Source organism: Hippocampus bargibanti, linkage group LG13 (assembly GCF_051943395.1).
Source record: "Hippocampus bargibanti isolate YZ-2025 linkage group LG13, ASM5194339v1, whole genome shotgun sequence".
NCBI lineage: Eukaryota > Metazoa > Chordata > Actinopteri > Syngnathiformes > Syngnathidae > Hippocampus > Hippocampus bargibanti.
In genome coordinates, this window is record NC_142746.1 from 22,403,442 (window position 1) to 22,418,743 (window position 15,302).

Consider the following 15,302-nt stretch of genomic DNA (forward strand, 5'->3'; position numbering starts at 1 on the left):
CAACAAAACACTCAATACAGGTAACATCCGATTTACGACACTGGCTCAACTTACGACCACGAGCTCCAGACCCTATTTTAAAAATGTTAATTCTACACCTGGCAATTGTATCCCGTTCAGAAAAATGATCGTTCAAAAATCTGATTGTCCACCAAAAAACTTTCAGTTCTCTATGGACTGTCCGCCATTATAAGGCCTGTCTATGTAAACAATGCGACCTTGTTCCTCTTCTGATGCATGAAATAAGCTCAGCTGTTTTCCGCCGCCGACATGGCGATTTACCCACAATGCATCGTCGGAGACGCTAAACCAAAGTGACACGTTATCTGCGTGGCAAATATGAGTCATGACGTGACGTCATGTCAAATTTCATGTGACAAAGAGGTGCATTGTTTGAAATAACAACTAGCGCGAGCGTCCTTTTCCCTGGTGTAAATCTCAAGACTGGAACTAGCCTCAACGTGGTGCGAGGGTGCGCGTGGTCTCGCCACGTAGCCCGTTAGCTCTGCATGTGATGCTGCGGAATGTGCGTAGCGTTCCAGGTCACACGCAGCCCCCCGAGGAGGGAAGACGTCAAAGTGGGGAAGCAGAACCGCCAAGATTTGCCAGAGAGTCAACCGGGTGGAAACATTGACATTATTCCCCTTTCGTTTTATTCAACTTGATTTTTTTTTTCTTTTTCGGGGGGGACTGGAATAGTGTTTGAGACTTTGCTTGAAATTAGGCTATGCGCGCAAATGTCTCTTCAAATGATATTTGCACAATTTCGCAACGACCGCTTCAGGAGCTGCAAGATAAATTTGGCGATGCAAAATTACTTAATTCTAATTAATTAATTCTGTTTGGAAAGATGCTGCAAGATCCTTCCTGGAGAAATGGTGTAACAGAAATGTCCGTTACTCTTTGGTGAAAATACAGCAAAATCATTCAGAAAATAAACAACAAATAAAATAAATATATACATAAATACACAATTACATAAATAAATAATGGGTAAATTGAATTAAATAAACAAATAAATAGATAAATGAATAGATAAATAAGTAAATAGACAGACAAATAAACAAGTACACAAATACATCAATAAATTATGGGTAAATTGATAAATACATAAATAACTAAATAAATATGTACTTAAATAAGTAAATACATCACTTCATAAATCAACAAATGCATGAATAAATAAACAAACACATAAATAAATACCTAAATACATAAATACATAAATACGCAAATAAATAAATGACCAAATTGATAAATAAATAAATAAGTAAACATATGTGACGGGTGTCACAACAGTGACTGTCTTCATCCCCACGATGCTGCCGTATTAATGAAGACGAGACGCGTGGATGTGTCTTTTTATTTCTTTTATTTCTGCAACACAGTATGGCAGAAGGGATGGGTGAAGTCGCATGGGTTTCGTCTTGTGATTAACCTGAATCTCCTCGAGATTGTTCTCAAATGCAAAACATTGTAGATAACAAAACAGAATTAACAACGTGTGATCGTATAGTGGTTATTTACAGAAAAAGAGAATACAACACAAGTTCACTGTTATTTACAAGATGTCCCTGAACGCATCATGGGCGGAGACTCGGCAGAACACGCGGTGCGCTTGTAATGGCTGGCGCACAGTTCAACCAGCCACGGACACTCACGGGCAAATGAAACACGACACAAGAAACTAAATATTGTTCAATAAAAACGAAATGAAACAATTATTACCTGCAACACAGTATGGCAGAAGGGATGGGTGAAGTCGCATGGGTTTCGTCTTGTGATTAACTGCGCAATAGAAAAGCACTATGAAGCTAAGTTCCACTCGACAAAACGTGAAGTAAATAATGACACAAAAAGTAATCTGGACTCGAATGAATAAGGGAACTAATTAGATAACACTAGACAGTAAAAAAGGGGAAACAAAATAAGATATTGTCATGAAAATGCGCGTTAATCAAGACCAACAGAAAATTGCGACTCACCCTGAATCTCCTCGAGATTGTTCTGGAAACTATGGGCGGGACATAGTGCCACACTGTGCGCCGTTGCGTCACTTCCTTCATAATTTAATAACCTAAGTGTACAACTCCGTTACACATACATGAATAAATAAACAGGCAGATAGACAGACAAACAAGTACACAAATAAATAAACGAATAAATAACCCCTGCTGTGTCCTCTAAACACTTCAACTCATTAAAAAATGTTTTTTAAAGTCCTACATATTCTTGCGCTCGTTCAGATTCCCAGCATGCTTGCTTCAAGGGTCAGGTCACTCCTAGTTGAAGTTGAGAACAAAACGCAAAGTAATATTAAAAGGGAAAAAAATAAACAAAGCATCATCATTAACCTTCATTTTGTGAAGTGGAATTCCGCTATCTTCAAAAGTATGTGCACCCTCCGATAACTTAGGATGTGCGTATGCTTCGATACACTTATTATTAAAATCTTATTAAATTAGTCATTTCAACACCCCCCCCTTCCCCTGATTAATACTGTAGAAAGTCCTGCAATTGTATAAACTTTTATAATAAGTACATTGGAGCAGTTTAGTTGGGGGGGCTTTACACTCCATCGTTCACAACTTAACATAGCACGGCAGAAATTAGCGTGCAAGTGTTTCATTATCACCGTTCTAAAGTCTCAAGTCTATTTTAAAGGACAAGCGACACCATTTTTTTTTTTTTTTTTTTTTTTTAGCATCTTTTTTAGTCAAATGCAAAACACCAATAAACATGACTTAAAGTATCCTTAAAAAATCCAAAAACGACTTGTCGGTTGTCCTTTAAATAAGCCGCTGTCATCAACTCCTCATATGATTCCGAATTGTGTTTCTGAAAGACGACGTTGGTCCCATCCTGGGACCAATAATGTTGCTACTAATGGGAATGTGTCTTCAGGCCGCGCTCTGCTGGACAGGCTGTGTATGAACCAGGAGGACGGCTCGTCAGAAGAGCAAGCCAAGGAAATGTGCGGGCGAATGTTGACTCAGGGCCTCCTGCATCCCTTTAGCGACAACGGAGGGGCCCGTCGAGGCGACGCCAAGCCCGCTTTTAACGTACGACCATCGCCGCCGCTAGCATGTTGTGTTTCGTTAAGGTGTTAGCCAAACATATTGTATTGAATGGTATTTTTATATCTATATTTTTTGCAGTCAGTTAAAGCTCTGAAAAAGAAGAGATACGCTTGTTCAGTACAAATGTTGCTACGAGAGACGCTTCTGAATTCTTTTGGCTAGGTCTCTAAACGTTTCTTCTGTTTGCCAGGCTATGTAGCTAATCGTTAGCAATTACTTGGCTAATATTCTGAAACTAAAGAGTTCAACGTACTTGATGAAGTACAAATTTTGCTAATAGTCGCTTCTGAATTCTTTCAGCTAGCTAGGTCTCAAAACGCTTATTGTTTGCTAGTTTATGTAGTTAATCGCTAGCAACATAAATATGGGCAATATTACAGAGTCCCATGTATATGAATGGTATATATAAATGTTTTTTTTTGCGGGGCGGTGGGTATCTGTTAAAACGCTTAAACATGAGATAAACATCAGTTGAGTACACATGTTGCTAATAGGCGCTTCTGAATTCAGCTCGCTAGGTCTCAAAACGCTTCTTCTGTTTGCTAGGCGATATAGCTAATCGTTAGCATAATATATATGGGCATTTTTTTCCTCCCTGTGGTAGATATTCAGCATTATTGTCTAAATTTGTCCATAAATAATTACAAGTGTATGATTTAGATTTTTGTTTTTACTCTTCAATGATTCCAAGCATGCTATAGCACATCTTAGCTTTTGAAAATCATCCCTTGCGGCCACGCGTGCGTCTTAAAGCAAGACATTGTGGTTTGACAGAAAAGCGCCATCCTGAAACACACTCATCCACATTCACGGCTTTTCCGCGCATGACTGGATTAAAACGCACAATCGCCGATGCTCGCGTGGACCATCTGCTAGCACACCATGTTATGTAAGCGCTCTACATGCTAGTTTAGCCATTGCTTGTCATCCCAGAGGAAGAAAAAAAAAATCAGTCTGCGGTTTGGAGCAGTCATTCATTATTCAATGAGTCAGTTTTGCCAAAAATGACCACGGGGGGAGGATCGTGCGTTCAGTTTTTCACTTTTTTCAAACTCATACTGTGCATATTGGATATAGATGCAAAGGTTTTAGCATCATGCGATGGCCGTGGGGGAAAAAATGGAACGTTTAATTCCCTTCAGGGGATATGAAGCATAAGTGGCTGAAATTAATTAGCTTAGCGGCGCTATTAAACATGAGCTGTGCTTTTTGTTAAATATAATTGAAGCACAGGGTGTTTATTCAAAGTAAAAAAAAAAAAATCATCTTAGCTACAGATTTTATATTTCTGAGAAGAAAGCTATTTTATTTTACTTCTATTTTACAACAATTCAAAATGGCATTTTCTGTGTAGCTCTCTCGTTTCTATTTTTAACTATTGTATTTGTGATTTATTTTATTTATTCTAGTACCAGTGCTTGTCTGTGACTAAAGTGTCATTGAGAGCTTTGAAAGGTCCTTAAAATGTAATGTATTATTATTATTAATTGTAACCTCAACAATTTTGAAAGGCGCTTATAAATGAATTAATAAAAATAATAATACATTTCATTTTTAGTGCCTTTCAAAACTCTCAAGGTCACTTTACAGTTACAGGATATTTTTTTCTGTGGGTGAGCAGCGGCAGCCACACGCGCCAGCGTTCACTCAACCCGGAAGTAACTCAAATAGAATAGCATGACAAATAGAAAGCTAGCAAGCTAATAGATAGCTAATAGCTAGCCAGATAGATAGATAGCCAGCCAGATAGCTATTGTACGTTATAATGATGATGATGATGATAATAATAATAATAATAATAATAATACATTTCATTTATAAGCGCCTTTCAAAACTCTCAAGGACACTTTACAGTCACAGGATACGCGCCAATAGAAGTAGAGTAACATAAAGTAAAAAAAAATAAATTAAAAAAATACGTAACAAATAATATGACAACACAAAGACAGTCATTCATTTTTCAGCACTTTCTGTACCGTCTTTGTGACATGAAGCAGTTCTAGATGAAAGAGGGGAGGATCAACACAAAATGTATTATTATTATTATTATTATTATTATTAAAGTGCATTAGGCTAAAGGGTTAGCATTTATGTGGCCAGTAAGTGACAATCTACAAATCCATTGTGACCCTCGATAAGCTATAGGTCACCTAATGGCAATGTTAATGGATAAGCACGACACAAAAGGAATGAATAAATAAATAAATCAAATGAAATGCATAAATAAATGGATGGATGGAAAGTACAGTTTGGTTCTATGTGATGAGAAGGGTCCATGTATCTGTCACTATGCACGCAGGGGGAGCAGCTGTACACATGGGCCACCGTGGGGCTGCCGGTGTCGTCGCACCTATGGGAGCTCTACGGTGGAAGAACACCGACCAGACCACAAACTTCCAGATTACCTTTGAAGACTCAGTCAGAAGTACCATCTCAACCTCAGGTTGGTAGCATCCGGGGGGTGGAAAACATCCAAAGTCTGGCTTGGGGGCCAAATCCGGCCCGTGGTCAATTTTTATCCGGCCCGCAGCCTCCGTCATAAAATCAATTACGTCTGTAGAATGAATACATTGGGCAGCAGCGTGTGCTAAATGCTGGCCTCCAGCGGCTCAATTAGGAACAGCAAATTAGTACATGACTAATTGACTGAACGAGTCCCCCAATTTTCAAAAATGGAGAAAAAGAATTTCTATAATTATTACCTGTATAGCTAGCTAGCTATTAGCTGTATAGCTATCTAGCTATCTCGATAGCTATCTATTACTTATCCGGTGACTGTAAAGTGACCGTGACAGTTTGAAAGGTTCTGATAAATGAAATGTATTATTATTATTAGATATCTATTAGCTGTATAGCTAGCTCGCTTTTTGTCTATTTGAGTTACTTCTGAGTTAAGTGAACGCTGCCGCATGTGGCTGCCGCTGCTCACCCACAGAAAAACTTATCCTGTGACTGTAAAGTGACCTTGAGAGTTTTGAAAGGCGCTTAGAAATCAAATTTATTATTATTATTATTATAAAATGGCGACAATCAACAAAGCAACAATTATTATGTTCACCAGTTCCGAAAAAATTATTTGTGTTAAAGTGAAGTTAAGTTAATGTTCAATTTCAATTTTCAATGTCAATTCAATTTTAATATACAAATGAACCAAAATACATGCTAAAGATAGCTGAAATTCTAATAAAAAAAAAAAAAGCAGATGTTAAACGCAGAATGAATCGCTGAAATGTATTGACATTTATTGTTGTTATATGGAAAGAACGTCTGCCAAGATTGCCCTCCCTCTACATTTTTAACACACCAAATCTGGCCACCTTTGGCGGCCAGATCACCCCAGCCGGCCTTGAGAACATGAGCGCTAATCCGCTAATATAGTGACTCAATATCAAAATCCAAAACTTTCCACCAGAGGTCAGTCTTGTCTCATTTGGCCAAGCACTGCGGCCGCCCTCCCACCAACTCCTTGTTTAGTACAAGAACTAATAGAAATGGCTGAACATTCTCTTTCCTGTTCAACTATGTGACCACAAGTTGCAAATGTGTTGTGGTGGTGGTGGTCCACCCCTGCCCCATCGCCTCGCCTCATCTGAGGCCCAACGAGAGACTCACTGTCTCTGGGGTCAAATCTCTGGCTATCCCACTCATCCAGTCTGGAGCCATGAGGTCTGACCAAGTCTAGACATTGGATACTTTGTTGACCCGCGTGTAGCTTACAATTGGCTCTTTCTTTGATTTTGGGGTATTTGGGGACTGTTCTAGAAGATAATAGATGAGATGTCGAGAAAAGTGCGCCAATCTACACGCTTGGATGTGTTATTCTTTCTCATTTGCATGACACAGTACGGTAGAAGTGTTGATAGGGACCCGATTTGTCATTTTCCGTGTTGAGAACCTGCCGCTTGGTTTATTTTCAACAGACCATGGTATCATAACATGTCAGTTTGTTGGTAAAGTCAGACAAGATCATTATTATTTCAGTGTACCTTTTGTGAATTTTTTTTTTTTTTGTTGTTGCGCCTCAGCTCGCTAAAGTTGAGGCTACGGTCTTCTGATGAATCTGTTCCGTACTGTATATTTGACTGTGTCATGGTTTCTTGTGCGCCGACAGACGGAACCTACCAGGTTGAGGTCAGCGCAGTCTTCGTCCGAGGACGACGGTGGCGTCATAGCCCAACTGGAGAAGACCATCCTGGACCTCCGCGTGAAGGTGGCCGTGCTTCAGAATCAGCAGATTTCCTCGACGAAAGACAGCGGCGATGATGGCAGGAACCGTGAGGCGTTTGTCCAGACCTCTCCGATGGGAGATGGGCTCAAGATGGATGGAAACAACGGCCTCCCGAAACCCGACGGCTTCGTCTGCACGTGCCAACAGAGGCGGCAAAACGAGACGATACCACCTCCACCTCCTGCGCCTTTACCTGGACTAGGACATTGCCCCCCACCTCCACCACCTTTACCTGGTCTTGGACCTTGTCCTCCTCCTCCCCCGCCTTTACCTGGACTTGGACCTCGTCCCCCTCCTCCACCACCTTTACCTGGTCTTGGACCTTGTCCTCCTCCTCCCCCCCCTTTACCTGGACTTGGACCTCGTCCCCCCTCCTCCACCACCTTTACCTGGACTAGGATCCTGTCCCCCACCGCCACCTCCACCATCCGGTTTTGGAATGGCACCTCCGCCTCCCCCAGGTATGGGCCCACCGCCACCACCGCCCCCGCCCCCCGGAATGGGGCCACCACCGCCGGGCCCCGGGTTCTCCAAGATGGTCCGGGAAACCGCCCCTGCCAAAGCTGTGATTGAGCCCCCCAAGCCTATGAAGCCCCTTTACTGGACGCGCATTCAGCTGCACGCTAAAAAGTAAGAACACAAAGACAGATAGGCATCGCTGGCACCGACTTATTCCCCACGTCGGAGAGAGGAAACTTGTCCACTTAAGATAAACATCTGCCGCATACTGTGAGGCGATAGGGACGCTAAACCTTGCGGGAAATGGATGTGATGCAGTCCAGGCATCGTGACTGCAAATGAATTGTCATGCAAGGCATTTTGGTTCCTAAATTAAGCTTGTGGGAACTACAGGCAACAGGCCGCCTAATTTGCCCCATAATTGCCAATTCATAAATCGGCATGGTTGACATCGTGGTTAGCATGTCTACCTCACAGTTCAGAGGTTCAGGCTCGATTGAATTAACCAGTGGCGGGTCGTCAGGGCCTGCAAGTCCTTCCCTGCTGGCCTAAAAATATTTGAATCATAGACTAATTATATTTTGTCCATAAATTATTTTTAAATAATTCCAAATTGTTTTTCAGCTTCCTTTCACTACTTTTCCACTGTTACCCTGCTTCCAGATGTGTGTTTTCGTATTTAAGCATTTAACCAATCACATTTCATCCGTCATTTGTTACCAAGGTCAGAAATCTACCTGGACGCCTCCACAATCAGTTCTGCAGTGGAAAGGGTTTAAAAGTGAACAAGTGATAGCTTTTGTGCAGTACTCCACTTGTTATTTCTGTCTTTCTGCAGGCAGAGCGGTTCATTAGTTTGGGAGAAAATTCAAGAACCAACCGTGGACTTTGAAGAATTTGTGGATCTCTTTTGCAAGAGTGCCGTCAAAGAAAAGAAAAAGCCCCTTTCTGACACGATCAGCAAATCCAAAGGCAAGCAGGTAGGATGTTTTCAAAACTTTCATATCAATATGTACAGTTATACCTCAGTTTATGAACGCTTTAGCTCATGAACTTTTCGTTTTACGAACATTAAATTCGCGAACCTATAATCTTGGCTAACGAACTAGTTTTCGGCGGATAAACACCAAACCATACGGTCGAACAGCGCCACGGTGGCTGGCGGACTAGTTTTCCGCACCCCCTACTTTGAGTGCAGACATGGTTTGTTATCGAGTGGAGTACCGTTGCTATTATGGTACCGAAAAAGACCCCACCGAGGCTAGTGTTAAGCCGAATAGGACACAAAAGAAAATTACGGTCGAGCAGAAGAAGGAGATCATCGAAAAACACGAACGAGGTGTGCGTTTGTGGGATGTAGCGTCCGAGTACCAGTATGCTAAGTCGACTATTGCTACATGTTGCTAAGGGTGTTTATGTGTTGTCAAAGCAACGGTCTCAGGCAATAGAAGTTGAAAATCTTCTGTCGATTTGGATTAATGAAAAGCAGCTAGCAGGGGACAGTGTGAGTGAGGGTTTTATCGCAGAGAAAGCACGGCAACTTCACTCGGATATCATCAAGAGGCAACTAGATCCAAGGTAAATAAAACGACTTTATTATACAATACAGTTTATTTCTTTAATTACAATACAATAGCACATTTATTATACATAAAATAAGGTATAATTGATGTAGTTTTAAGGCTTATTCAATAGAAAATTATGTTTTGTGGGAACCTTGGAACGGATTATTCTCATTTTAATGCTTTCCTATGGGTAATTAATTTTTGGGAGACACACTGTTCGCCCTACACACTCTGTCTGGGAACCAATTAAGTTCGTAAGCCAAGGTATCACTGTACTCGGGTGATTGGGGATGCCTCAGGGCTCTTTTCTTGTCCCACTGAGGAATGCGAGAGGAACAGCGAGACAGTTATGTAGTGCGAGCTCTGGCTCCCGTCAGACTCCCGGTTGACCATATGATGGCAGCCGGCCAGTATTTCGCGTGCGGGGAAAAGAAACCTTGCGGTGGCGATGACTCCTCCTCGAGAGGAGTGGGGAGGAAGAAAAAAAAATTTGAGGTTTCGTGGATCGAAGCCTGGCAGCCGTATTTCATGATGCGGTTCCTCCCATTGTGCGCGCTGTGTGATTCACGTTTCTGTGCCAGAGCGTCTTTCTTTGCCAGCACGCTTCATGCAAAGCCATCAATCAGCCAGCGACGAAATGTTTGATCTGCAATTCAAACATGTTCTTGTCATGATTTGTATTATTTGTGATCAAAGAGAAATTGTGTGTTTCAACTGTGACTAGCACAAATAATATTGTTCCAGGGAAGTGCTCTTCCCGTCCGTGAGGAATCATCTGACGGTTTGCAAAGAGGAAATGTGGTTTTAAGGAATGAAAATGATTTCATGAGAGTCGGTGACTTGTCGCCGTCATGCGATCATCTCCCCAAAAAATTCCGTTGAAGTGAAATTTGGACACTTCCTTAAAGGACAAGCGACGCCTCCCGACAAGTTGTGTCCATAATTTGTAAAATGGCTTCAAATGACTTCTACTGAGCGTATTTGACAAAGATTCCACCGCATATAGCTAGATTTTACCTTTTAAGACTCGCACTGAATATTCCGGAAGTCTTGTTTTTGAGTTGGTGACGAGTCCTGACGTCACGTCACGGAAGAAATGCCCCGGACCGAGAAAGTGACACACTGTAGCAGTCCTTTCATCACCTCAATGCATTTTGCGGTACTTTGTTTGGTCTGAAAACTTTGTGTTGATGGCGAAATTAGAAGGAAAACACATGAATAACGTGATGGTGAATCATTGTGTGTTGAACCAAGACTACTATTTGATATTCACTGACAAAACCTCCCAGGAGACAATTTCCTCACAGCTTTGTCGCCATCTCCTGCCTTTTTTGGCTACTACTAAAGAGTTTGTCACTACAGAGGCATCAAAATGACATGGAATAAATTCTTTAATCGATTGCAAACACGTATGCTTTCCTCTTCAGAACTATTTGAATCATATTCATAACTGGATGAGTAACAAGAAAGCAGCTTCTCTGAATCTGAAGCCATTGTTTTGATTCTCGAGCAAGGCAGGTGTCTTGGCGTGACACCAAGAACAACGGGGCGGGACCATCTGAAACTGGCCACTTCCGGTTTCAATTTGAAGTAGTTTTTAGACACTTTAAGTCATTTTTATTGGTGTTTTGCATTTGACTAAAAGTATCAGACTGCGTCATTTTGGGTATTTTAGATGCTATAAAACGTTTTTCTGATGTCAGCTAGGAAACAAAAACAGTGGTGTCGGTTGTCCTTTAAACATGTAATGCCTGAACAAACAAAACAAATCCAATAAACTCCAATTGACTTTCTATTCGGGGGCCATCTCATAGCAAAAGCTTTGAATTCTTTTTGTATCCGGCCTCTGTTCTTTTTCATTTCAATGAATCAAGGAGTTCTGAGAACAGTTAAGTGGACTTTAAATCACTTTAATCTTCATTTCATCACTCTTTTGTGAACAGAGTGAGGACAGAATGTGGCCCCCGATGCAGCCTGACATTTTTTGTTTGCACTCTCTTTTCTTCCCATTTGAACATTTTGAAGCCAATTGTGTCTGAATGTAATTTGCCATTTGATGCTCTTGGCATTCACAGGCAAAATGCTTTGAGTCTTTGTGCCTGAAATCGCTGACCACTGATTCTCCGGCTATTTTTCTTTTGTTCAATGTAACAGACTGTAAAGGACGTTGTCCTCTGCAAGTAAAAATACCTTGGGGATGCATCATGCAGGATTTGCCATTTGCCAAACTACCCACGCCACCTCGGAGAGCCGCTAACCATATCACCGAGCTACTCTTTTCTGGTGTCCGTTCCAATATTAGGAAAGACAAGTGACAAATTAGGAAAGACAAATGACAAAATAAGAACAGACAAATTGATGGATGTGGTTGGGTTCGATTCCCGCTTTTGGATGTTCTCAAAACAACTCAAATGAGAAAATGACCGCGGGGGGAAAAATCGTGCCAATTTATTTCGTAATGGTCTAAACAGAATATGTTTGTTTCATATAAAATTCCCAAACTCGACCGTCATTTTAAATGAATATTGGAGGGACCCGACCACCATCACTGCTTGATTTCAAAAGAGCAAAAGCCACAAATTGGCCACCCTGAACCAATTTCGTAAGGAGATAGATTGTCAATGGGCTCAGAAATATACCAAAACTAATTGCAGAACTTTTCTACACTTAGATAGTCCAGATGGAAGAACCTTTTCGATGGTTCCTCGTAGCAAAGTGATGTTTTGGCGAAAAATGAGACGGTAGGCCAGCACAGTATTTTATTCCACGCTGCGAAATATACTTTAGAATCGTTTACTTTCACTTGTAATCCATAATACACTTATCAAGGTATGCGTTAACAACGGGGTTAATCGTTTGAATCGATGCTAATTTCGCTAGCGTCCTTCTTGCGTTTTAGCATTGGGTGTTAGCATTAAGCTAGCGAATGTTTGTTACACGAAGCATTGCGGTCGGTTCAGTCAAAGTATGCGAATGTAATTGTACGCTTTAACTTGAACTGAGTGACAACAAACAGTTGGATTTTTTTTTTTTGCTATCTGCCAAACTACACAACACACGTCGTCGTATTTTTAACCACAAAAACAATGTGATTTAACATGAGTTTATTCAGCCACTTTCATTTTTCTTTTTTCTTGGGTTTGACCTGACAACATCTCTGCCGCCTCGATTGGTAACATGAAACACTTTCTTCCACTGTCTTATGACGTTGTTCGTCATAACTTGGAGATGACGGTGGCGCTAAAGTCAATTGAGACATCATAAATCAACGAGACAGCATTATAATTTCATATAAATGTTTGTGGTTAGTAGACTTGTGTTGCATTCCCACACAAGGAAAATGTCAAACGGGGCTGGGGAGGCTGCAGGGGGGTGGGGGGCGGCAAAGAGCCTGTCTTTTGTAACGTGTCAATTATTTCATACTTTCAAGACATTTCTTTCATGTTGTTCTCTCATAGTTATCATTTTTTGTTGTCGTTGTTGTCTACATTGATTTTTGTAGGTGGTGAAGCTTTTGAGCAACAAGCGTTCTCAGGCTGTCGGTATCCTGATGTCCAGCATCCATCTTGACATGAAGGACATCCAAAATGGTGAGTTTCTAATTACAAGTACACAGTTTACCAACAAACTTTTCGCCTTACAAACATTACATTGAACTAGTTTTCGGGAAATGGAAATGTCTCCACTGTGAGACTAAGAAAGGTAAATCCAATCAATCCAAAAACATCCCAGAAAATATATAGCTAGCTCGATAGCCAGCCAGCTAGTTAAATAGCTAATATACAGCAAATAGATAGCTAGAATCAGTTTATCAGCAATTGCTTTCAATATTTAGCTTGTGGGAGACGTGCACATTCCACCGTGACGTCCCTGATCCATTGCTGAAAATGATGCTTCGATCCTCTCCTCTTTCATTTAGAACTGCTTCATGTCACAAAGAGGGTACAACAAGTGTTGAAGAATGAATGACTCTCTGGGTCTTTGTATTATTAGTATTGTTTGTTATTTAGTTTTTTTTTTTTTGTTCTTTTGACTTCACTTTCCGGCAGCTCCTGTGTTTTTTTCTATTTCTTTCTTTCCGCTGCCGCTGCTCACCTGCACAAAGAAAAAAGTTCTTATCTCGTGACCGTAAAGTGTCCTTGAGAGTTTTGAAAGGCGCTTAGAAATAAAATTTATGATTATTATTTTTCTTCTTCCTTTTATGAGAAGGTTTCCTCAGCCGTCATCTGTACTTCAAATTTGTACAGATGACGGCTGAAGAAACCTTCTCATCGATGGACCACTCCTGTACGACAGAGCTTTTCTTTCCTTTTCTTCTGGTTCTTATTCTTTTCTTCTTTTTCTTCTTTTTCTTGTTCTTGTTCTTATTCTTTCTCCTTTTCTTTTTTTCTTTTCTTCTTTTGCTTCTTTTTTTCTTCTTTTTCTTGTTCTTTTTTTCTTTTTCTTTTTTTCTTCTTATTCTTATTACTACTACTGTTTGGTTTCAGCCCCTCAAATAACTTGTCACCATGTTGTCGAGCCGCCTTTTATCAAAATGATGTCATTCGGGAGATGATGATGATGACGATGATGATGATGATGATGATGATGACCTTCCTGTTTTAGTTTGTCTGATTAGTCCGCCGCCGTCACTCATCGACATGTCTAAACACTCGCTCTCGTCAAAGAAGACTCCGGGTTTCGATTTTGGTCCGGAGAGAAATCTTCACTGTGACGCTTTCATCGAAACTGAATTGGATTCATAGGGAAAAAACATATTTTTAGTTCATATTTATTATTATGATTGTTATTTTTGTGAGCATAATTCACTATTAATGCCCTTTGAAGCATTTCCACCGTTTCCTAATTTGTCACGTTTGCACATCCATCAGAGGTCATTGTCGGAGGTCGCGCCAGGGCCACGCTCGTCAGCACCGTCGTTCATCTCAAACGTTAGGACAACTTTTAGCGTAGCGCACCATTAGCGCTGATTGGAAATGTCGCTGTATTGCAGAGCGCAATATGTTGGAGCAGATACAAAAGAAACTGCTGGATATTAAAAAAAAAACTGGACTCTTGTACTGTAAATATGTGTTGATGCAAAACAGCTGTCACGGTTTGCAAGGTGGTGATGGTGGTGTATCCCAAAAAAAGCCAGTAGGAGGGAGCAGCTGGGTGTAATTGACAAATTGTATTCAATAAAGTCAGCAGGAATAAAATCTAAGACATCAAAGTCATCAGAACAACAAAGTACAAAGTATCAAAGAAAACCAGGAGTAAAAATCTACCAAGATGAAAGAAACCTGACAGGGTGAATGACCTGACACCGAATGGTCGTGCCGGGAGTCCTTTTAACTGCCACAGATTGGAACGACCAACACCTGTGCAGGTGCAGGCGGGGCCGACAGCGCCACCCGTTGGTCGCCAACCAGAACGTGACAACAGCTCCATATATCAATGTACCTTTTCTTTCATACTTCCACTACATCTACAGCTCAACAAGATGGAGGCAACACACTACTTTTTGGTTATTTGGCTATTTTGGTTTACATGCGACCATTTGAAATTTTGGTTCGACTTTAGCTAGCATCATGGCACTTGATTTGCTTTTGCGGGCCTTGACTTTGACACCCATGGTCAAAATGAAGCGCACCACCTAATGTCAACATAGTTCCCCGGCTTGCCACAATGGAGCAAAATGCTACTTTTGTCTTATATTCTAACGTCATGGTGTTCCTGACGGTGAAGTAGTTGGCGTGTCGTTATGGACACATGTCATTTGCACTTCCTCCATTTTGACATTGTCATGGCAACTTTCGAGACGGTGTCGTGCTTACGTAGCGTCCATTGCCTGCTTTGAAATTAATGATATGAATCTCCTGCGTCTCTTAGCCGTGCTCAATATGGACAACACAGTCGTGGATCTGGAGACCCTACAAGCACTTTACGAGAACGTGAGTATCAAAAAATATGGCATGCGGTGATGAAGCC

At 41.1% G+C, this 15,302-nt stretch overlaps 1 protein-coding gene across 1 annotated transcript in view; it reads left to right on the forward strand.

The window, feature by feature from the left end:
- Nucleotides 1-15,302, forward strand: part of fmn2a (formin 2a) — a 41,207-nt gene that overhangs the window by 2,636 nt on the left and 23,269 nt on the right. The window contains 7 exon segments of the mRNA XM_089012757.1: nucleotides 2,905-3,062; nucleotides 5,380-5,523; nucleotides 7,192-7,661; nucleotides 7,663-7,938; nucleotides 8,606-8,747; nucleotides 12,835-12,922; nucleotides 15,204-15,265. Coding sequence (XP_088868883.1) covers nucleotides 2,905-3,062; nucleotides 5,380-5,523; nucleotides 7,192-7,661; nucleotides 7,663-7,938; nucleotides 8,606-8,747; nucleotides 12,835-12,922; nucleotides 15,204-15,265 — 1,340 coding nt within the window.